The 23,584-nt window shown below is 48.6% G+C and overlaps 1 protein-coding gene across 2 annotated transcripts in view; it reads left to right on the top strand.

Annotated features, from left to right (window-relative positions):
- The window catches only part of LOC309546256 (serine/threonine-protein phosphatase PGAM5, mitochondrial-like), a 63,683-nt gene that overhangs the window by 16,174 nt on the left and 23,925 nt on the right, over positions 1-23,584 (top strand). Inside the window, exons 3-5 of one of the 2 annotated variants that reach the window (XM_082245830.1) lie at positions 10,620-10,745; positions 11,433-11,521; positions 11,613-11,746. In XM_082245830.1, the coding sequence (XP_082101956.1) occupies positions 10,620-10,745; positions 11,433-11,521; positions 11,613-11,746 (349 nt within the window). The remainder of the gene's footprint in view (positions 1-10,619; positions 10,746-11,432; positions 11,522-11,612; positions 11,747-23,584) is intronic. The other variant, XM_082245831.1, reaches the window with a different exon arrangement.

Here is a 23,584-nt window from a genome sequence, read left to right as displayed (position 1 = left end):
GCTTACTTTCACATCCCTATTCACCTGGCTTACCAGAAGTTCCTAAGACTAGCAGTGAAGCTAGGACCAGAGGTCAGACATTATCAATTCCGGACGCTGCCCTTCGGGTTATCCTCAGCCCCTCGTATCTTTACCAAGGTTCTGGGGGAAGCTCTAGCTCCATTGAAACTAAAGTCCATCATGATCATCCCCTACCTGGACGATCTCCTGGTAGTGGCGGATTCAGATCACAAACTGAAGACAAACCTCCAAATAGTTCAGGAGTTCCTGGGGTCACTAGGATGGATGATCAACAAACAGAAATCTTGCCTAACACCCTCCCAGAGAGTGACTTATCTCGGATACGAGATTTCCTCTCTAGAACAAAAGATTTTTCTCCCGCAACTCAAGGTTTTAAAGATGCGTCAGATGGTAGCTTCTTTACAAACCATCCAGTGGGTCTCTCTAAGGGATATAACAAGAGTCATAGGTCTCATGACCTTTTGTTTTCCAGCTGTCCCTTGGGCACGGTACCAACAGCGTCCCCTTCAAAGGTTCCTGTTAAGGAACTGGGACGGATTCCCAGATTCCTTGGACATAAAGGTGAAAATTCCCACCAGGGTAAAAAGAGCCCTATGGTGGTGGAGATCACCTCTTCACCTTACAAAAGGGTTGAATTGGGTCATTCAAGTATCACTAAGAATTACCACAGACGCAAGCACTTCCGGATGGGGGGCACATCTCCAGAGCCAACTAGCTCAGGGAGAATGGTTCCCACTGGAAGCACAGATCTCGTTTAATCAGAAGGAACTCATGGCAGTACAGAAAGCCTTAGAGGTCTTTCAGATAGACATAAAGGGAAGTAATTTGCAGAATCGATCCGACAACATAGCAACGGTGGCATACCTCAACAAACGGAGGTACACAAAGTCGGAGGTTACAGGGTATAGCCCAGAAAATATTCTCTTGGGCCGAGCTCAATCTTGCCTCCATTTCAGCTATTCATCTAAAGGGGACTCCGAATGTATTAGCAGACCACCTCAGCCGCCACCAGGTGTGTCAGGACAATTGGTCCCTCAACTCAAAGGAATTTGCAAAAATTGCAGCCGAGTGGGGCCTTCCAGAATTGGACCTTTTTGCAGCTCAAATGAACAGCAAAACAAAACTGTATTTCTCTTACGTCCTCCGACAGTCGCCGCCTCTTCATATTCGTCACATATGGGTATTAGACTTTGCTCCGAAGGAGTAGCTAGGCAACAGAATATGTTAACAATAAAGCTTTAACATATCCCACCCTCAAGGGGTGGTCCCCTCAGTCAATACCCTCCTACTTCCTGCAACCATATCTCAGTTTTAATGTCTAGCTTGTCAGGAGTGGCTGGCTCTCTCTGTGCTGGGACTTTCTGTCCCAGACTCTTTCTTCTTTTTAATATTTTGTTTGAGTTTTTCTCTCTACCTTTAATTAGCTGTTATTTTGTCAGCGTTAGTTAGTTCTTCGGACGAAGAGGATCATGCGGACTGGGTCTCGGGCTGATCCCCCTGGTCGCAGGTCGTGGGTCAGTGGCTTCCCAGTCTGCCATCGAGCGTTCAGCCAGGTAACGCTCCTGGCATAGTGAACGACCCATCCCTGTTCGGTGCAGGGATGATTGGTGAGGTGGCTACCTCACTGGACGCTGTGCGGTTTCTTAACCCCCATTTTGTGCGTCTTGAATTGCGACTCTCCCTGCCTCATGTGCAGCGGCTTGTTCGCCTGTGCGGGTCCCCCACGCCATGTGAGGTAAGTGTATTTATGTGGGGACCTGTCTGTCTGGGGGGGTGTCAGTCTGGGACTGTGTAACCTGCCTCTATTCACACTGCTTGTCTCCCTATCTCTCGGCTGCATGCTGTGGGCTGCAAGGGGGGGGGGGAGCTGTATGACACTGTGTGTGTCAGACTGGGCAGTGTGAGAAGCTGTGTGCTGTGGGGCATGTTTTTTTGGCATGTTTGGGCATATACAGCGATCGCTGCGGCGATCTGACATGTATTCTTATATTGGAATGTAATGTGTGTTTTAATGCACTGTGGAGCGGCGGTTTCGGCGCCAAACGACGCCATTTTGCCTACACCCGCTCCGGCCGCATGGTTTACATGCATGGCGGCCATTTTCTTGTAGCCTCCATAGGCTTACATAGAGCGCCCTGGCGGCATCACTTCCTCTTTCCAGGAACACCGATCGAGGCAGCAGCAGCGGCGAGGGTCTCCTCCGGTTTTATCCTTCTGTTCTTGCTATCCATTGCCTGTGTTCAGTTTGCATATTCCCTGTGGGGGTCTCATTGTGCTTGAGTGTGGTGCGGTGGGCTGCGCTTGCTAAAAAGGGGCAGTTAACCCTTGGTTGTCTGGCATTACAGGGGCAATGGATTCTCAGGAGGGCAAATTTCCTACAGTATTGGTGGAAAGCCAGGGGACCGCTGTTTCCCCCCCAGGGGGGGATTTAGCCACTATTGTGGCTGGCCTTGCTGCTCAGGTGCAAATGCTGGTGGCTGCTCAATCTACTAAAAGGCCCAGAGTTGCTCTTTCCTCTGATTCTGAGGGTGAAGGTGATGGGGCTGTTCTGGCAGGGGCCTCCTTATCGGGGTCCCGCTCCTCTCTTGATCTAGTGGGGTCTGAGGTGGAGGCTGAAGTTGAGGGGGTCGATAATTCTCCCCCTGGCTCGCCTGAAGAGCTTGCAATCATGGATGAGTTGATTGCTTCCATTAAGCAAACGCTGCGTTTGCAGGACGAAGTGTGTCCCCCCGCTGCCTTGGCGGCTTATGGGACGCAGAGAAAACGCAGGACGCCGCAGGTTTTTCCCTGCAATGCTGATTTTCAGCGCGCTGTTAAGGATCAATGGCGCGATCTGCGCAAACCTTTTGCGGTACCAAGTAAATTCAAGCTGCGTTATCCTTTTTCGCCTGCCACTGATGAAAGGTGGTGTGTGCCTCCACCAGTGGATCATGCAATTGCGGTTTTGAACAAAGCCACTGCGATTCCTGCAGAGGGTTCTCCTGTTTTCCGTGATGCCACGGATAGGAGACTGGAGTCTCTTGCCCGTCATACTTATTCTGTTACGGGTTCTATGCTTAAGGCTCTGTTTGCTTCTCTCATGGCGGCCCAGGCGATCGCAAGTTGGACGCAGATGCTTAGGCGCGTCCTAGTGGCCGATTCGGCCTCGCCGGCGACCCTGGATATGGTGGATCAGATCCACCAGGGTGTCATGTATCTGTGTGATGCGGACCTGGACCTGATTCCGTTGGCTGCACGTGTGCACAGGGTGGCGGTGTTGTCTCGCCGCCTGGTTTGGTTAAAATGTTGGTCGGTGGACCACTCTTCACGTAAGACCTTAGCCAATCTGCCTTATGATGGGTCTCACCTTTTTGGGGAGTCCCTGGATGTGTTGATTAAGGGGATCACCGGGGGTAAGAGCACTCTCTTGCCCCATTTCCCCAAGGCTAAGGGGGCTTCTGGGAAGAAGCATGCAAATTTTCGGCCCCCTCAGGGGTCCTTTCGTGCCTTTCGGCCGCACTACAAGGGCAAACCGTTCAAAGGTCAAGGCTCTCAGAAGAAGCCCTGGTCTAGGAAACAGAAGTCCGGCCAATCCGGACCTGCAGCCCATAACAGTTCGGCCTGAAGGGGCGCCCTCACCCAGTTTTGGGGTGGGGGGACGCTTGCTCGGTTTTCTTCAGCCCTGGTTGGCCCGTGTGCGGGACAGATGGGTTCTGGAAATCGTTCGATCTGGTTACAAGATCGAGTTTCTCTCTCGGCCGGAGAGCAGATTTTTTCCCTCAAATCTTCAACTGTCTCCAGAGCGCCTGCGGGACCTGCACCTGGCGGTGCGGGACCTGAGGGCTCAGGGAGTGGTGGTTCCGGTGCCTCATCGGGACAGGTTTCGGGGGTTTTATTCCAATCTGTTCACCGTGCCCAGAAAGGAGGGCAAGGTTCGTCCGATTCTGGACTTGAAGGCTCTGAACCGCTCTGTGCGGGTTCGCAAGTTCCGCATGGAATCCCTGCGGTCGGTGGTGGCTGCCCTGGTTCCGGGGGAATTCATGGCCTCCATCGATTTGAAGGATGCGTACCTTCACATCCCCATATTCGAGGGTCATCAGAGGTACCTTCGATTTGCCATTGCGGAGGATCACTACCAGTTCGTGGCGTTGCCCTTTGGTCTCGCCTCGGCTCCGCGGGTCTTCACCAAGGTGCTTGCACCGGTTCTGGCATTATTGAGGGCCCAGGGCGTTTCTGTCCTGGGGTATCTGGACGACATTCTGGTTCGGTCTGCGACCAGACAGGGTCTGGAGGAGGACCTGTCTGTCACAATGCAAACTCTGCAGGAGTTTGGTTGGACGATAAATTTTCCAAAGTCGACACTGAGTCCGTCGGTTCGTCTCCCCTATCTGGGAATGATACTGGACTCGGTGCAGGCGAAGGTCTTCCTGCCGGAAGACAAACTCAGGACTCTCCGGGAGGAAGTCAGGTCCCTCAGGGACGTTCCGAACTCGTCTCTGCGGACGTGTATGAGATGTCTGGGATTGATGGTCTCGGCCTTCGAGGCGATTCCTTTCGCACAGTTTCACACGCGGGGTCTCCAAGCGGAGATCCTGTCCAGGTGGGACGGGCGACCTCAATCTCTGGATCTTCAAATCTCGTTGAGTCTTCGCACCAGGGAAAACCTTCTGTGGTGGCTCCAGTCCCCGTTGGTGTCCGGGGGCAAGTCGTTTCGTCCGATCTCGTGGACGCTAATCACCACGGATGCTAGCCTGTCGGGCTGGGGTGGAGTTCTGGGCGTTCTGTCCGCTCAGGGGACTTGGTCGGAGGGGGAGTCTTCCCTTCCGATCAACATTCTGGAATTGCGTGCGATAAGGCTCTGTCTTCATCGCTGGACGGACCGGCTGCAGGGTTGCCCGGTTCGGGTGCAGACGGACAATGCCACGGCGGTGGCCTACATCAACCACCAAGGGGGCACCAGGAGTGCCCGAGCGGCTCGAGAAGTGGCCGACATTCTGTCTTGGGCCGAGACTCATGTCCCGGCGATAACGGCGGTTCACATTCCGGGAGTGGAGAACTGGCAGGCGGACTATCTGAGTCGCCAGACCCTGGATCAGGGGGAATGGTCTCTCCATCCGGCTGTCTTCCAGACGTTGTGCACGAAGTGGGGTCTTCCAGATGTGGACCTGTTCGCGTCTCGCCTCAACAACAAGGTGAAGAGGTTCGTGGCAAGGACGCGCGACCCTCGGGCAGACGCGTCGGACGCGTTAGTGGCCCCGTGGCATCAGTACAGGCTGATGTATGCGTTTCCACCGATTCAGTTGCTGTCCAGGTTCCTTCGCAGGTTACACTCGGAACGCAACACGGTGATTCTTGTGGCGCCGGACTGGCCTCGCCGGTCCTGGTACGCAGACCTCGTGAATCTGGCGGTCGACGCCCCGTGGCGTCTGCCTCTTCGAGACGATCTACTGTCTCAAGGACCGATATACCATCCTGCTTTACAGTCGCTGGCTTTGACGGCTTGGCTGTTGAGACCGAGGTCCTGAAGGAGAAGGGTCTCTCTCCGGAGGTCGTTCATACTTTAATCAACGCGAGGAAGTCTTCCTCGGGGAAGGTTTATTACCGTACTTGGAAGGCCTATTTTGCCTGGTGTGAGTCCAGGGGGTTTTCACCCCGCACGTACTCGGTGTCCCGTGTGCTGTCTTTCCTTCAAGCGGGTGTTGATCAGCGTTTGGCGCTGGCTACGATAAAGGGTCAGGTGTCTGCTCTGGCCGTTCTGTTTCAACGTCCCGTGGCTTCCAACCCATTGGTTGGCACCTTTGTTCAGGGTGTGCGACATCTGGTTCCCCCTAGGCGGGATCCTCTGCCCCCTTGGGACTTGAATCTCGTTCTATCTGTGTTACAACGTGCTCCTTTTGAACAGATCAGGGAGATCTCGTTGTCTATGTTGTCCAAAAAGGTCGCCTTTTTGGTGGCGATCACTTCGGCTCGCAGAGTGTCGGAACTGGCGGCTTTGTCCTGCAAGTCTCCGTACCTGGTTATTCATTTGGATAAGGTGGTCTTGCGACCTAATCCTTCTTTTCTGCCGAAACGAGTTTCGGAATCCCATCTTAATGAGGATATTGTCTTGCCTTCGTTGTGCACGAAGCCTAAACATCCAAAGGAGGTGAGATTGCACTCTCTGGATGTTGTTCGGGCGATAAGGGTTTACCTTAAATCGACTGAGTCTTTTCGAAAGACGGACTCCTTGTTTGTTCTGCCAGAGGGTCCTCGGAAGGGCATGGCGGCTTCGGCCTCTACCATCGCCAAATGGATCAGGCAGACCATTGAACAGGCCTATGCTTTGCAGGGGAAGGTTCCCCCTGTGCCTGTGATGGCGCACTCTACTAGATCTCTGAGTACGTCTTGGGCCTGTCGTCATGGGGCTTCTGTAGCCCAGGTGTGTAAGGCGGCGACTTGGTCGACCGTGCACACTTTCACAAAATTCTACAAAGTAGATGTTCAGGCATCGGCGGATGCTTCCTTTGGCCGCAAGGTTCTTAGTGCGGCTGTTCCCTAGGGTCCCTTGTTGGGGACTCCTGGCTGTTGGGATAAGTTTTGTATCCCCTGTTTTTTTTGTCTTTTCCTGGGTTGTTGCTCCTGTTGAGCACTTATTTTTGCTGTTGCCCAGCTGGTTTCCTTCCTTTGGTAAGGTTCCTTTCTTTGATGTGGAGACTGCGTTGCCTTTCGGCGGCGATGCGTTTCCCACCCCTCATGTTTGCACTGCTTTGGGACGTCCCCATATGTGACGAATATGAAGAGGCGGCGACTGTCGGAGGACGTAAGAGAAAACGGAATTTTTGTAAAATCTTACCTGTAAAATTCCTTTCTCTGAGTCCTCCGACAGTCGCCGCCCCCGCCCCTCTTTTGGGGTTTGATTGTATACTCTACTGCTATTCCACTAAAACTGAGATATGGTTGCAGGAAGTAGGAGGGTATTGACTGAGGGGACCACCCCTTGAGGGTGGGATATGTTAAAGCTTTATTGTTAACATATTCTGTTGCCTAGCTACTCCTTCGGAGCAAAGTCTAATACCCATATGTGACGAATATGGAGAGGCGGCGACTGTCGGAGGACTCAGAGAAAGGAATTTTACAGGTAAGATTTTACAAAAATTCCGTTTTTTCCCTGAACCAATGGGATCAGTCCCTGGGGGTCGATGCCTTTGCACACCCTTGGTCTTTCAATCTCTGCTATGCCTTCCCTCCAGTCAGGTTAATCTCGGAGGTCCTCCAGAAATTCCTCTAGGAGGACACAGATCTGATTCTAATAGCTGCTTTTTGCCCCAAAAAAACATGGTTTTCACGTCTACAGGCCCTAAGCTCCAAACCTCCCAATAGACCTGCCCTGGAGACAGGACCTGTTGACTCAGGGTCCAGGGACCCATCCATACATCAGATCCTTGAACCTAACAGCTTGGTATCTGAAGAACAGATATTAAGTTCCCAAGGATTCTCAGACAAGGTAATTGAGACCTTGATCAATTGTCGAAAACCTGTCACAAGAGCTATATATTCCAAGGTATGGAAAAAGTTTCACTCTTGGATGACTGAAAATAACAGGCCTTCTCCAGATGTACCATCTATTTTGGAATTTTTCCAAGAGGGCGTCGATAAGGACCTCTCCCTTAGTACTTTGAAAGTGCAGGCTGCTGCCATTAGCATTTTTCTTTAGTATTCCCTTCGGGAAAATCCCATTATAGCTAGGTTCTTCAAGGTAATTGCCCAGGCTAAGCCTCCAGTGGTTAGAACATGTCCAACTTGGAACCTATCTGTGGTCCTTCAAGCTTTGGTAACAGTCCCTTTCGAACCCTTGAAGGACTTAACAGAAAGACTACTCACTCTGAAAACTTCATTTTTAGTTGCAGTGACGTCAGTTCGAAGAGTTGGTGAACTGCAGTCCCTCTCAATTAGGGAGCCCTTTCTTATGATTTTTGAAGACAGAATAGTGTAAAAAACCGATCCAGGGTTTTTACCTAAGGTAGCTACTTCCTTCCATAGAGCACAGGATATTGTACTACCTACTTTTTGTAGTTCTCCAAATAATGAAAAAGAGAAGAATTTTCGTTTTTTGGATGTCAGAAGAGCTCTTCTGACCTACCTGGAGGTGACTAAAACCTTTAGGAAATGTGATACCCTATTTGTGCTTTTCTCTGGTACACAGGGGTGAAAAAGCTTCAAAAGCCACCATAGCTAGGTGGATAAAACAGACTATTACAGAAGCCTATATAGCAAAGAATGTGGTTCCACCATGTATCAATGCACATTCAACAAGGGCCTTGTCCACATCTTGGGCCGAAAGGGCCAGTGCCTCACCAGAACAGATCTGTAAGGCAGCTACCTGGTCTAACTTTTCGACCTTTGTTAGACATTATTGCCTGGACCTCCTCTCTTCTCAGGAACAGGCATATGGTCGAAAGGTGCTCCAGGCAGTAGTCCCTCCCTAGACTGGTAAGTTTTCTTGCTCATAGTCACATGGGCTGTCCTGGAAGACGACTTGAGAAAAGCTGAGTTAGACTTACCGGTAACTCCTTTTCTAATAGTCTTCCAGGACAGCCGGATTCCCACCCAGCATTATCTTGTATAATGTAATATATATATATATATATATATATATATATATATATATATATATATATATATATATATATATATATATATATATAATATTTTACAGGATGTCCTACAGTTCTCGAGAATACTGAAGGTGAGGACCAGGGGACTGCCTTTTATTTGATTTGAATGTGTTTCCTGTCCTGGTAGGAGGAGCCTTAGGTCTCATGGGCTGTCCTAGAAGACTATTAGAAAAGGAGTTACCGGTAAATCTAACTCAGCTTTTCGGCCCTCAGGGTCAAATAAGGGATCAAAGTCTTTCAAGGCCCCCTCGGGTGGTTCCAAGTGACCCTGGTCTGGCAAACAAAAATCGGTTTTCTCCAGACCTGCGGATAAGACCCCTTTGGCCTGAAGGGTGGGTCTCATCTTGTTGTTCTTTATGAGTCCTATGTTGTCTGGTTGGCTATGGTTCAGCCTTGGGGAGTTCTTTTTCTGCTGTTCCCATCCCGCATGTTTATGGCGCTGCTTTGGGACATCCCTACTATGAAGAACAGAAACTGCGTCCGTCAATAAACGATAGAGAAAATTTGGATTTTTGTCTTCCTGTAAAATCCTTTTTCGCTGAAGTTCATTGACGGATGCAGTACCCTCCCCTCTATTTTGAGTTGTGTTGGTATTGTTTTCCCTGGCACTGCTTTGTTACAAAACTGACATCCTATAACAGAGAGAGGGAGTATACCTCCTGGGACTGCCCATAGGCGTAGTTAGAACTTTTTTTCTGCCTAGTGTCCTACTCCTGTAGGGGGCAATATAACCCTACTGTTATGAAGAACAGAGACTGCGTCTGTCAATGAACTTCAGAGAAAAGGATTTTACGGTAAAAAAAAAATCCAATTTTCTTCATAAACTTAGGTCAATATATATTCTGCTACATATTTTTGGTAAAAAAAAAAAAGAAAAAATTCCAGTAAGCGTATATTAATTGGTATGCGCAAAAGTTATAACGTTTTTAAAAACTTTTTTTACTAGTAATGGCAGGGATCAGTGACCTATAACGGGACTGCAATATTGTGGCGGACATTTTAATACTGACACTTTTGACACTTTTTGGGGACCAGTGACACGAATACAGAGATCAATGCTATAAAGTATGCACTCTCACTATAGTAATGACACTGGCTGGTAGGGGGTTAACATCAGGGGCGATCAGAGAGTTAACTGTGTGCCTAGTCTATGTTTTACTATACTAACTGAGGTGCTTTTACTAGGGAAAGAGATGAAATGTATTCCCTGCTTTGCAGGGACAAACAACTCCATCCCTTCCCTACTGTCAGAACAGCAATCTGCTTTGTTTACATAGGCAGATCGCAATTCTGTGTCTCTGCCTGGCAATTGGTGGTTGACGGAGGGCATCAAATACCCTGCACCCGCTGATCAGGTTCCGCTATGTGCAATCACAGGGGAAGCGAGCTGCCAGCAGCGAACATGCGCACCCCTCACCCAGAAGTGTCGGATCATGTGTGTGTATATATAGGTGAATCGGTGCACAGGTACCGCCCTGTAGCAGTAAAACGTATGTGGTAAAAAAATACTTATTTTTACTTTTTATTTGACATTGTAACTTTTTAATTTTTTTTTAAATTGAACTTAAGTTCTATCATATCAGAATCTATCAAATTCTATCTATCTAAGCATAGGCTGTGACAGGCCCTCTTTATGGTGAGATCTGGGGTCTACCCAGATCTCAGATCCCAGATCTCTGCTCTGCCATTCAAAGCAGTCGATTAAACATAGATTAACATATAATCACAAGAGAGGCACCTATTATTTGTACTTTTCACATCACTTGTGATTCATTTGTTTGCAATAGTTGCGATAATTTTTTCAGTTTGTTTTTTTGTATTTCACAATTATATTGGTTACATTTATATTTCATATTTTTATTATATTTCCTTTTATGGTAGGAATCTCGGCTGGTTCAGCCGGAACCTTCTATGGCTGGCTTTAGCTGTCAATTGAATTAACTGCATTTGTTATTTGATTTGAAGGTCGTGAGCAAGCAGAGCTAACTGGACAACGTCTGGCAAGTCTAGGGTTGAAATACACTCATATTGTACATTCATCTATGACCAGAGCTAAAGAAACAACTGAAATAATAAGCAAATTTTTACCAGGTAAGGCTCCTTTACAGTAAGGTTGCCCATACTCACCCCCTCCAGTTGGAGCAGTTAGATCTTTTTTAGGGCCTGTGTTGGTGGGATATAGTCTTGTGTCTTTACCATTAGATTAGAGAAAGTTACTCTCATTGGGATCCGTGAAGAGTGTGCCACATCCCTGATAGCGATGAAAAAGGAAAAGAAGAATTCCCCTAATGTTGGGACTTTAAAGGCACTTATAAAATTCACAAAATACATTATAATATTAAAAATTTTATTGTGGAAAAAAAACATAACAAAAATGATTAAAAAATGGCAAGCAGTGTACAGTATACCAGTTATACAGAATGTCAATCAGAGTGAAAGAACACAGCAATTAGCAATTGACCTGCAGTTGACCTCCTCCTGCCCTGCCTCAGATGGGTTTTGCATTCCCATAGATTTGTAAGGGAATTTAAAACCTGCTTGATGCTAACAAAAGCCTGTTAGCACAGGCACTTAAGATGGTCATTCACATTACAATCTGATTGTGAAATCTATTTTAGATTTTCCAGTCAGGTGGTTGTCATTCTTCCAGTTTTTCCATCATTCTTTGAAACTTGTATGTCCCTTGTGTTGCAGTTCCTAGGCAGAAATTGTGCATTAACTAGTTAACCATTGGTTTGGATCTGACTCTGTTGTACCTTTTTTTTCCCCTTACTTCAGGTGTAAAAAAATCTAGCTCTGATTTGCTTCGAGAAGGAGCTCCTATCCGGCCAGATCCCCCTGTGTGCCACTGGAAGCCAGACGTAGAGGTCAGAAGAGTTTACTATACATGTAACAACCTATGTTATGTATATAAATGTTTACAGTGTGTATGGCTTCTGATCAGAAAACTATTTCCAGCAGTATTATGAAGATGGGGCACGTATTGAGGCTGCATTCAGGAATCTTATTCACCGAGCTGACCCTAAGCAAGAAGAGGACAGTTATGAGATTATTGTCTGCCATGCCAATGTGATCCGCTACATGGTCTGCAGGTGAGATTCATCCTCGGTTTATGCTATTTGTGCCCAGTAGACTTTAAAGTCATCTTGCTTTATCATACATCACGGGACACAGAGCAGGCCATAAAAATTACTATCTGAGTTGGTGAATGGACACTGGCAAACCTAGTTCCCCCTATATAACCCCTCCCATACAGGAAGAACCTCATTTTTTTGCCAGTGTCTTAAAGGTGATGGCTAGTAAAGGGGCATTGTGTTTGGATCCATTCGGATGGCTAAGCGTTAATAGGATGGTACACGGGCCTCGGATGGAAAGGAACAAGGTCTTGCCTGTAATGCCACCCGCTGGGCCCTGAAAGTTGAAACCCTGGGTATTGTTCCCTAGGAGTTTTCCAACAGGGGGCTGTACACGTCCAAGGGTGTGGGCCCCAGTATAAAAAGGGGGACCCGGTACTTGAAGGTCCAGAGAGGACAGGGCCCGTCGTGATGGGTGATGATTGGGTCCTGTTTCAGGATCCTGCGGCGGGACTGGTAGGTTCCCCCCCCCCTCATAAAAAAGTGACATGGAAAATTCTGTGCACGATTACCTCTCCAGTGCCTGATGATGAGCGTGCATGGTAAAAAATGCGTGTGACATCACGAGCATGCACGTGGCACGCTGCATCGGCTTGAAAGGCGGGCAAAGTTTGCAGAGCTGCTGGCTGAAGCTGCAAGGGATACAGAGCAGGTTTCACTGGGGCATGTGAGTCTATGGGGCTTGGACACAGCTGCAAGTACTAGTTTCTGGAGAGGAGTAGTACCTGTGGTAGCTGCAGAAGGCTGGATCATGGTTTTCTACACAGCATAATGCAAAGAGGTTTTTACCTCAGATCTGGGTCTTAAAGTAAGCAAGATCTGATATAGGGTCCATTCACACATCTGTAAAATGGGTCCGCATCTATTCCTGCAGTCCGGCAATAGAACTGATTTTCCCATTGACTTGTATAGGGCAGCCATTTTTCCCTGTGTTTCCCATAGACTTACATTGGCAGCCATTTTTGTGTAGCCTAAGGAGCTACACAGGCCGCGTGACCTTTCACATACCAGGCTGATGTCATTTCCTGTGACTCTCACTTTCCTGCTGCAGATCAATTCAGGAGGTTTTCTCTAAAGGTGGTACAGTACTGGGGTCTTAGAGTGCGCAGGGATATGCCCACAATCTGTATATATTTAAGGGGGACTCCGCAGGCTGCGGTGACCGGTGGTGGGGACTGCGATCAGCGCTCTTAAAGTGACAGTACTCCTTTTTTTCTGTGCATTACCATGGAGTCCCAGGTGGTGATTTCACCCTCAGACCCCCTTAGTGCGACTACTGGACCTTCTGGATCGCAGTCGCTGGCCGCAATTTCAGCAGCACTGGAAAGCCTGGCGACCAAGGTCGATTTTGTAATGAAAAAGGTTTCTAGCCGCAAACAGCTGCTGCCTTCACCATGATTGGTGGGGTCCTCTGATTCAGAGACTGATATGGTCGCCCCCCTGCCTGAGGGGTCGCTGTCCTCGCAATCGGATGGTGAAGAGGACCTGTCCTCTTCAGCTGCAGCACGGGAATGTGCCTTGGTGGAAGCCCTGATTGTTTCAGTAAGGGAAACTTTAAAAATGGCAGATGAGCCCACGCCGGCAGGGACATGGGTGTCTTTTGGCTCCCTCAAGACCCAAAAATGGAGCAAGGTTTTTCCTTGTCCCGAGAATTTTCATGAGCTTATTAATGACCAATGGCGGCACATCAAGCATGTGCTAGTAGTGCTTAAGCGCTTTAAACGCCATTTTCCCTTTGCTGAGACGGTTTCCAACCATTGGACAGTACCGCCTTAGGTGGATCATCCTGTTTCCAGGTTGAGCAAATCTACTATAGTGCCTGTGGAAGATTCCCCGGTTTTTACGGACCCAGGGGACAGGCGGAATCCCTTTTTTCGCCATCTTCATGTGTTGGCGGGTTCTATCCTAAACCGGTGTCTGTTTTGGGGTCAGATGGTTACGGAATGGGTGAAGGTTCTAAAAGGGAACTTGGATCCTGATATAATTCCCCTGGAGCTGCTGGAACTTATGGGCCAGGTGGCCCAGGCCCTGGTGTTCCTGTGTGATGCGGCCAGGGTGTCAGATGTGGGGATTGCCTTGAGACGCATGTTGTACCCGAAAAGCTGTTTGGCTGACCAGGCTTCCAAGCAGGCCTTAACAGATCTTCCGTTTCTGTGAAAGCGATTAATTGGAGATTCACTGGATAAGTTGATCAAGGGTCTGACTGGTGGAAAGAGTACTCTTTTTCCTCAAGCGGGGACCTTCCTTCACAGCTCATAGACGTTTTTTTTTTTCGTGCCTCCGGGGCGCAAGAAAAAGGTAAGCCATTCAGAGCTTCTGGATGGACTAAGAAGCCCTGGGGCAAGCCCAAGACCATTCAGTCCGGTTCTGCGGACAAGTCCTCTTCAGCATGAAGGGGCGCCCTCAGCCGTTTCTGGGGTGGGGGGACGTCTGCGTTTTTTTCAGGAACCCTGGATTTCCTTCGTTCATGACAAGTGGGTTCATGAACTTATTAATTCCGGGCATTAGATCGAATTTCAGTCCCGGCCGGTGGACAGGTTCTTTCAGTCAAATCTTCGCCTGTCTCCGGATCGTTTGAAGAATCTCCGGGAGGCTGTGTGGGATCTCCTTGCTCAAGGAGTGATTTTGCCGGTTCCTCCGCAGGAATGCTTTCAAGGTTTCTATTCAAACCTGTTCACGGTGCCCAGAAAGGAGGGCAAGGTGCACCCAATCCTGGATATCAAGGCTCTGAACCGCTTTGTGCGGGTGCAGAAGTTTTGAATGGAGTCCATTCGGTCGGTGGTGGCATCTTTGAATCAGGGGGATTGTCTGGCCTCCGTCTGTCTCAAAAATGCGTATTTGCATGTCCCCATCCACCAGACCCTTTAGGAATTCGGGTGGACGATCAATTTAAGAAAATCTCCTCTGACTGCTTCCGTACGGGTGACTTATCTGGGGCTGACTCTAGACTCTGCCTTGGCGAAGGTCTTTCTTCCATTGGAAAAACTTCAGAAGTTGCAGGGGGCGATCAGGTTGCTGTTGGAAACCGATCGGTCCTCCCTACGGACTTGCATGAGAGCCCTGGATCTGATGTTATCGACCTTCAAGGCGGTCCCGTTTGCTCAGTCTCACTCGAGGCCTCTGCAAAAAGAGATTCTGGCAAAATGAACAGGGATCCACGGTCGTTGGACCAGAAGATACGTTTGAGCCATCTCTCGAGGACGTCGACTCTGTTCTGGTGGATTGGATTCAGTCCCCAGCTTTGTGTCAGGGCAAGTCCTTCCTGCCGCTGTTCTGGATGGTGGTCCAGAACGGACGCTCAGGCTGGGGTGGAGTGCTAGGGAAGCTCTGTGCCCAGGGGACTTGGTCGACAGAGGAGTCTTCCTTGCCGATCAATATTCTGGAGCTCAGAGTGATCAAGCTTTTGCCTTTTTCCACTGGACGAATTGGCTACGTGGTTCTCCGGTTAAGATTCAATCGGACAATGCCACGGTTGTGGCTTTCATTAATCATCAAGGGGACACCAAGAGTGTCCTGGCAGCCAAAGAGGTAGTCAAGATTCTGGTATGGGCGGAAGACAATGTTCTGGCTCTTTCTGCAGTCGTCCACATTCCGGGTGTGGAGAATTGGCAAGCGGATTACCTGAGTCATCAGCTGCTGTATCAAGGGGAATGGTCCCTTCATTCGGAGGAGTTTTGTCTCCTGTGTGCCCGGTGGGGGACCCTGGAGGTGGATCTGTTTGCATCTCGCCTCAACAGAAAGGTCCAGAGGTTTGTGGCCAGGTCTCGGGGGCCCCGGCGCAACAGATCCTTTAGTGGCTCCTTGGAGCTAGTATCGGCTGATTTATGCCTTCCCTCCGCTAAAACTCCTGCTGAGGTTTCTTCGCAGGGTGGCGATGGAAGGAATTCCAGTTGTTCTGGTTGCCCCAGACTGGCCTTGTCGGTGTTGGTATGCAGACATCGTAAAAATGGTCATCGATCATCTGTGCAGACTTCCTCTGCGGGAGGATCTGCTGTCCCAGGGACCGATCTTCCATCCTGCTTTACGGTCGCTGGCTTTAACGGCATGGCTGTTGAAAGCAAGGTGTTGAGGAATAGAGGTCTTTCTGACTCTGTGATTCCTACACTTTTGAAGGCCAGGAAGTCGACGTCTAGAAAGATCTATCATTGTACGTGGAAATCATTCAATTTTATGGTGTGAATTGCTGCAGCTACACCCTCGCTTTTTTTCTATAGCTAGGGTTTTGGCCTTTTTTACAAAAAGGGGTTGAGCAGCGATTGGCTTTGGGCACTATCAAGAGCCAGGTGTCGGACTTGGCCATTTACTTCCAACGTCCAGGGCTACCAGTGCCCTGATTCGCACTTTTATTCAGGGGGTGCGCCATCTGGCTCCCCCGCGGAGATCCCTGTTGCCTCCGTGGGATCTCAATCTGGTTCTGTCTGTTCTTCAAAAGCCTCCATTTAGAACATTAGGGAGATTTCTCTGCTTGCTTTATCCAAGAAGGTTGCCTTTCTAGTGGCAATTACTTCTGCCTGCAGTGTGTCTGAGTTGGTGGCTTTGTCCTGTCGTTGGCCTTATTTGGTGGTTCACAGAGATAAAGTGGTTCTCCAAACTAATCTGTCTTTTTTTCCTAAGGTGGTGTCGGATTTTCATTTCAATTAAGACATTGTGTTGCCTTCCCTAGGTCCTAAGCCTAAGCATACCAAGGAAATTGCCTTGCACTCTCTGGATGTTTTTTTGGTGATTAGGGTTTTTCTGACGGTAACTGAGTCTTTTAAAAAATCATACTCTTTGTTCCTACCGAAGGACCTCGGAAAGGTTTGTCTGTGTCTGCTGCGACCATATCCAGATGGATCAGGCAGACGGTTGTTCAGGCTTATTCACTGAAGGGTCAGGTTCCTCCTTTTATCTGTGAAGCCGCATTCTACTAGAGCGCAGAGTGCCTCTTGGGCTTTTCGTCATCAGGCCTCAGTGGTGCAAGTTTGTAAAGCAGCAACTTGATCGTCTGTGCACACTTTTACAAAATTCTACAAGGTAGATTTGTTGGCATCTTCGGATGCTTTCTTTGGCTGCAAGGTTTTGCAGTCTGCTGTTTCATAAGAGAATAATTTTTTTCTTTTTAGGGGTTTTTTTCTTTCATGGGTGAGCTCCTGTGGTTCCTGGTTGAGCTCCTTGTTACCTAGTTGGCTAAGTTTAGCCTTTGGAGTTTACGTTTACGATCTGGTTGCGTTCTCCCCACCCCTCATGCCTACACTGCTTTGGGACGTCCCAATGGCTAAGAAGTATGAGAGCTATGTCTGTCAATGGACGATAGAGAAAACAGGATTTTTGTAAGAACTTACCGTAAAATCCTTTTCTCTTGAGTTCATTGACAGATGCAGCATCCACCCCTCTGATATGGGGATGGTTTTCTGTCTTCATTCACTGCTTGCAACAAAACTTTTTGCTGGAGCAGGGTGTGTGGGGTTATGCCTATAGGGACAGCCCGGTGGGCGTGGTGAATTGCTTTTTTTCCAGCCTAGTACTACTCCTGCAGGGGGCAGCATAACCCAATGGCTAAGAAGTATGAGAGTATTGCGTCTGTCAATAAACTCGAGAAAAGGATTTTACGATAAGTTCTTCCAAAAATCCAGTTTTCCTTGCTATATCTTCTGTAGGAAAAGTTCAAAAGAAAGTGGTTCAAAAGAAAGTGGTGCCTATGGTAGATGCTGCTATTTCTTCTGTGAATAAAAATTTAACCTGTCCGGTTGACAATGCCCAGGTAATTAGGGACTCAGCAGATAAAAAGTTGGAGTCCTTACTAAAAGCTTTGTTTGTCATTGCCAGGTTGGCGGGTCAGCCGGCAGTAGTGGCAATATGAATTTGCCAGTCTTTAAAAGATCGTTTTAAGAGGTTGACTAGGAACCTGCCTACTCAAGGGCAAACTACAGAGGAATTGGCGAAGTTTCCTTGCGCCTTGTGTTTTGCAGAAGATGCTCTTAAGGATTCCATTTAACAGGTGTCTAGCTTTGCACTTCTCTCAGTACACATGCAGAATCTTGTGGCTAAAGAATTGGTCGGCGGAATTGCCGTGTAAGAAGTTACTGACAGGATTCCCATTCCATGAGGAACATCTATTTGGTGAGAATCTGGATAAATATATCCAAAAGATTTCAAGTGGAAAGAGTGCGCTATTGCCTGTTAAAAGAAGGAATAAGCATCCAACCTTTAACGTCCCTAGTGTTCCTGTGCCTCCTAATATGTCGTCTTCCAAACAGTTTTGACGGCCTCAGCCTTCGGGGTTTAGGAGACGTCAGGGTTAGTAAAAACCCTGGGTCCAGAGGCCTACCAAGACAGGCTCCAAGTCTGCTTTATGAAAAGGCGACCCGACTCGGGTGGGGGGAAAGGCTTCTACAACTCCCAGAGGCTTGGGAAAAGGTAGTACAGGACAGGTGGGTTTTGTTCACGGTGGCTCAGGGCTACAAGATAGAGTTCCCTCCCTCTCAGTTTCTAGGTTCATATGTTCCCACAAGTCCAGTGAAAAGGAATTCCTTGTTCCAGGCCCTAGTACAGGGGTACAGGGCGTGATTGTGGAGGTTCAGACACATTCTGGATCTTAAAGCTCTGAACCAGTTCTTGATCATTCAGTCCTTTCGCATGGAGTCAGTTCATTCAGTGGTAGCTTCTCTGATGATGATAGAATTTTTAGCATCCATAGATATCAAAAATGCATACCTACATGTGCCAATTTCTGGACCCCATCAAAGGTTTGTGCGTTTCGCAGTGGGGCAGTGTCATTTTCAGTTTGTGGTCTTGCCATTTGGCCTAGCCACGGCTCCCCAGTCGTTTACAAAGGTCTTAGCCCTGATGTTGGCATTCTTAAGGTCTGAAGGGATCTCAATAACGGGATATCTAGGCTTTCTATTACTCAAGAATCGATCAGGCCTAGGGCTAACACGCTAGGTGACCCTGACAGTCCAGTTATTGAAAGACCTGGGTTCGATTCTAAACATAGAAAAATCAGCATTGCGGCCAGTTTAGGTTCTAGAATATCTGGGCCTGGTTTTGGACAGAGCTCATGCAAGAGTTTTTTTGCCTCTAGCGAAGGTCCTGGCCATAAGAGGTCTGGATCCAGCTCATAAAAGGGAGGAAATATCCCGCTATATGGCTGTGCATGAGATTGCTGGGCAAGATGGTTTCCTCATTCGAGGCAATCCTTATGCGCAGTTTCATTCCAGGCTGTTCCAGAACAGCATTCTGTCCGCTTGGAACAAGAAGCTCCAAGCATTGGATTATCCAATGGTTCTGTCCCCAAAGGTGATGCAGGATCTCAGGTGGTGGTCGATACCCAACAATTTAGGGAAGGGGGATGTATTTTCTGCCAATAATCTGGAAGGTAGTGACCATGGATGCCAGCCTATTGGGCTGGGGGGCTATTATGGAGGAAGCATCTGTCCAAGGAAAATGGTCTCGGGTGGAAAAGCTCTTACCCGTCAACATCTTGGAGATCCAGGCAGCTCGGTTGGCACTTGTATTTTGGACTGCCAGGCTGCTGGATTGTCCTGTCAGGATTCAGTCTGACAATGCCACTGTAGTGGCTTATATTAACCACCAGGGGGGCACCAGGAGCCAGGGAGCCCAGAATGACGTGAACTACCTTCTAGCATGGGCAGAGAAACACATACCGTTTCCCTCTGCATTACTTATCCCGGGGGTGGACAACTGGCAGGAGGACTTTCTAAGTCACCAGCAGTTGTTTCCAGGGGAATGGTCCCTACATCTCATGGCGTTTCAAATGATTTGCCAATGTTTTGGGTACCCCAGATGTAGATCTATTGGCATTCAGGTTCAACAACAAGCTGGACGAGTTTATATCCAGAACCAGGGATTCAATCGCTATCAGAACAGATGCGTTAGTGATCCCTTGGCATTGGTTCTCCCTGATCTAAGCCTTTCCTCCAGTCCAACTTCTGCCACAGCTGCTGTGCAGAATAAAGGTGGAGGGGAAACCGGGGATCCTGATGGCTCTGGCCTGGCCCAGGAGACCCTGGTACGGAAAGATTGTAAAATTGGCAGTAGGGGAGTCATGGTCCCCTCCATGCTGTACAGACCTACTTTCCCAAGGTCCCATATGCCATCCTGCTTTACGGTCGCTGAATGTGATGGTCTGACTATTGAGACCAAAATCTTGAAGGATCGAGGGATTTTGGATCCGGCTCTAGCTACATTGATAAACACTAGGAGTCTGGAAATCTTACATCTCTTGGTGCAAGTCCAAAAGATGGCATCCTCGCAAGTATGTTATTGGAGGAATTCTTGCCTTTCTGCAATTAGGAGTAAAATTGAAGCTGGCATTAAGAACTATAAATGCGCAGATCTCGGCCTTATCTATTTTCTTTCAGAGTCCGATAGCGACACACTCGTTGGCATGAGCATTTCCGCAAGGTGTGATTCGCATGGTTCTGCCGGTCAAGCCGCCCTTCTGCCCCGGGACCTAAATCTTGTGCTTTTTGTTTACAGGAGCAACTGTTTGAGCCTATCAGGCATATTCTCTTGGTAAGGAAATTGGCTTTTCTCTACCGTTCATTGACGGACGCAGTCTCTGTTCTTCATAACAGTAGGGTTATACTGCCCCCTACAGCAGTAGGACTCTAGGCAGAAAAAAAAGTTCTGGCTATGCCTATGGGCAGTCCCAGGAGGTATACTCCCCCTCTCTGCTATAGGATGTCAGTTTTAATCTGCCTAGTCAGGAGTAAGGACCTATTTCCTTGCTGGGATCTGTGGTCCTGGCAAAAAGTTTTTTTCTAGTTAGTTTTTTTTTAAGTTGGCTTTCTCCTGATTTTTTTTCCTGTGAGATCTACACGCAACTAAGCCGGATCTGGGCGAGGGGCTGGATATATAGATCCACTGGTTGTATCTGAGCGTTAGACCCAAAAAATGGGGGATGCAGCTGTGACTGCAACTGAGGCCCAGCTTACGTTTGGCACTCAAAAGCCATTCAGAGCAGCAAAGGTTTTTCCCCTTTCCCGTGTATTTTGACAACATGGTCAAAAAAGAGTGGGACCGCCCAAAGCGTCCCCCTGGGGTGCCTAAGTGGATTGCTAGACGCTATCCCTTTGAGGAGTCCCTTATAAAGAAGTGGACTGTGCCACCTACTGTGAACCCTCCGGTCTCCAGACTGCATAAATCTTCCATGATTCCAGTGAAGGATTCCCCATCCTTTAAGGATCCGGCGGATAGAAAGGCAGAGTCTGTGGCCCGCAATATGTACTCCCTGGCGGGGGTCTGCATTGCGGTGTTTACTATTGCCCTTGTGTCACAAACCTTGACTGAATAGGCTAAGTTGCTATGCAGTAACCTGGAGGGGGAACATCTCCCCCCCCCCCCCCCGGCCTTTGCAGAGCTGGCAGACCAGTTGGTTCAGGGGCTGCAATTTCTTTGCGATGCCTCGCTGACTGTGACTCCACTATTGGCACGACTGTCGGTTTCGGCAGTGGTCGTATACTTTGGCTAAAATGCTGGTCTGTGGATCAGACCTCCAAGAAGGCCTTGTCTGAACTACCTTTTCAAGGTGATCGCCTGTTTGGGGCTACCCTTGATGACATTATCAAAGGTCTTAAAAGGGGGTAAGAGTACGTTTCTCCCACAGGCTAACAAAAATAAGCACACAAACAGTTTTTTTGTCCCTCAGGTTCAAGTGATAAGGGATCAAAGGCCTTCAAGGCCCCCTCGGGTGGCTCCAAGCGACCCTGGTCTGGCAAACAGAAATCGGTTTTCTCCAGACCTGTGGATAAGACCCCTTCGGCCTGAAGGTGCGCCCTCAACCGTATCTAGGGTAGGTGGATGATTTTGACGGTTCCGGGACCTGTGGCTTTCCTGGATACAAGACCAAGTGGTTACACGAGGACATACGGTTGGGTAACCAGATCGAGTTTCGATCCGTCACTCCAGTAAGGTTTTTCCATTCCAATGTGCGACTGTCCCCGGATCACTTACAAGGCTCTCTTTGGGGCATTGCAGGACCTGTTATAACAAAGAGTAATAGTTCCGGTTCTGAATTTGAAAAGTTTTCCGGGCTTTTACTCAAACCTGTTTACGGTCCCCAAGAAAGAAAGCAAGATGCGTCCAATTCTGGACCTAAAAGCACTGAATTGCTTCGTGCGAGTTCAAAAATTCAAGATAAAATCTGTTCACACGGTGGTGGCTTCCCTACATCAGGGGGATTTCCTGGCCTCCATAGACATCAAAGATTCCTACCTTCACATCCCAATATGTGCAGGACATCAACGGTTTCTGCATTTTGCCGTGGGAGAGGATCCCTATCTGTTCGTGGCATTACCCTCTGGGCCCGCCTCTGCCCCTCGGGTCTTCCCAAAGGTGTTGGCTCCGGTCCTGGCGTTGTTACGCCAGTGGGGGATATCGGTCCTGGGTTACCTGGACGATCTGCTTCTCCGTGAGACTTGCCGAGTCTCCCATGGCACTGGTGACAAACTTGGAGGTCACCATGAGAACTCCGGAGGAGTCCGGGTGAATTCTGAAGCTTCAGAAGTCGTCCCTGGTCCCTTCCATGAGACTGGATTATCTGGGCCTGACTTTGGACTCAGCAAGGGTGTTTCTTCCTCCGGACAAACTCCAAAAACTTCAGACTGTGATTCAGCAATTGCTGACCAGCAAATGGTCGTCCCTTCAGACATGTATGAGAGTTCTGGGACTGATGGTGTTGTCCTTCGAGGCGGTCTGTTTTTCTCAGTTCCACACAAGAATCCTCCAGAAGGAAGTCCTTCTCAAATGGAACAAAGATCCAAATTCCCTGGACAACCAGATACAGGTGACCAGGGGGTCCCTGATATGGTGGCTTCAGTCCCCAGCGCTCAAACTGGGAAAATTCTTCCTCCCTCTATATTGGACAGTTGTCACCACGGATGCCAGTCTGTCCAGGTGGGGAGGTGTTCCCGACAAGCTTTCTGGTCCCTGGAAGAATTCAGGTTACAGATTAATGTTCTGGAGCTGAGAGCGATCAGGCTTTGCCTAGTCCGCTGGATGGAGTACCTTCAGGGCTGTCTTCAATCCTGCTTTACAGTTGCTGGCTTTAACGGCTTGGCTGTTGAAAGCCAGGTGCTGAAGGACTGCCCCGGACGACGTCACATATGACGAAACCGGTAGGGCGGTACGGGACACCACGCTGACCACGCCCCTTGGAACGCCGGCTACCCTGGAACATTGCGGGACGCCACGGTTTCACCTTTCTGCTTGTTTTTACCATTTTGCTGTAAGTGCAATACCAATAAATAGCTTTTATAATATACTGGATTACGCTATGTGTTTTCCCTAGTTTCCTTCCTATTGTATGGCTTTTACAACGGTTGGAGTTGCCTGTGAGTTCACGGTTTAACCCCTGTGCATCCGGAGGCAAGATCGATTATTGGTCCACCATAAAGCTCCCCTTGGCCTGCCCATTAATTTGGGGGCCCACAGTTTTTGGTAAGCTGCCATTTTTGCCATCTCTCACAGGTGTGCCTTCCCTTCTGCCTCACCATCTGTTGGGAACTCCTTCTTTGGATTATAACTGTCAATTTATCATCCATTCTGGGACTTACATGTTTGGACTATTTTTTTATTTATTTATTTTATAACCTAAGTTTTTTTTGACACAGGTTGATGTCTCAATTTTCTTCCAAAAGCCGTTGGCCACCCATTCCCTGGTACATAACTTTATCCAGGCGGTGCGACCGTCGTTGCCACCTTGAGACCTTCATTTGGTGCTGTCGGTTTTCCAGAAACCTCCTTTTGAAAATATTCGGGAGAGTCCCCTGCTTTCCTTATCCCAGAAGGTGGCCT

The sequence above is a fragment of the Pelophylax lessonae genome, assembly GCF_965119305.1.
Source record: "Pelophylax lessonae genome assembly, chromosome: 1".
Taxonomy (NCBI): domain Eukaryota; kingdom Metazoa; phylum Chordata; class Amphibia; order Anura; family Ranidae; genus Pelophylax; species Pelophylax lessonae.
Note: the sequence above shows the minus strand (reverse complement) of the source record. Positions and strands in the feature narration are given on the sequence as shown.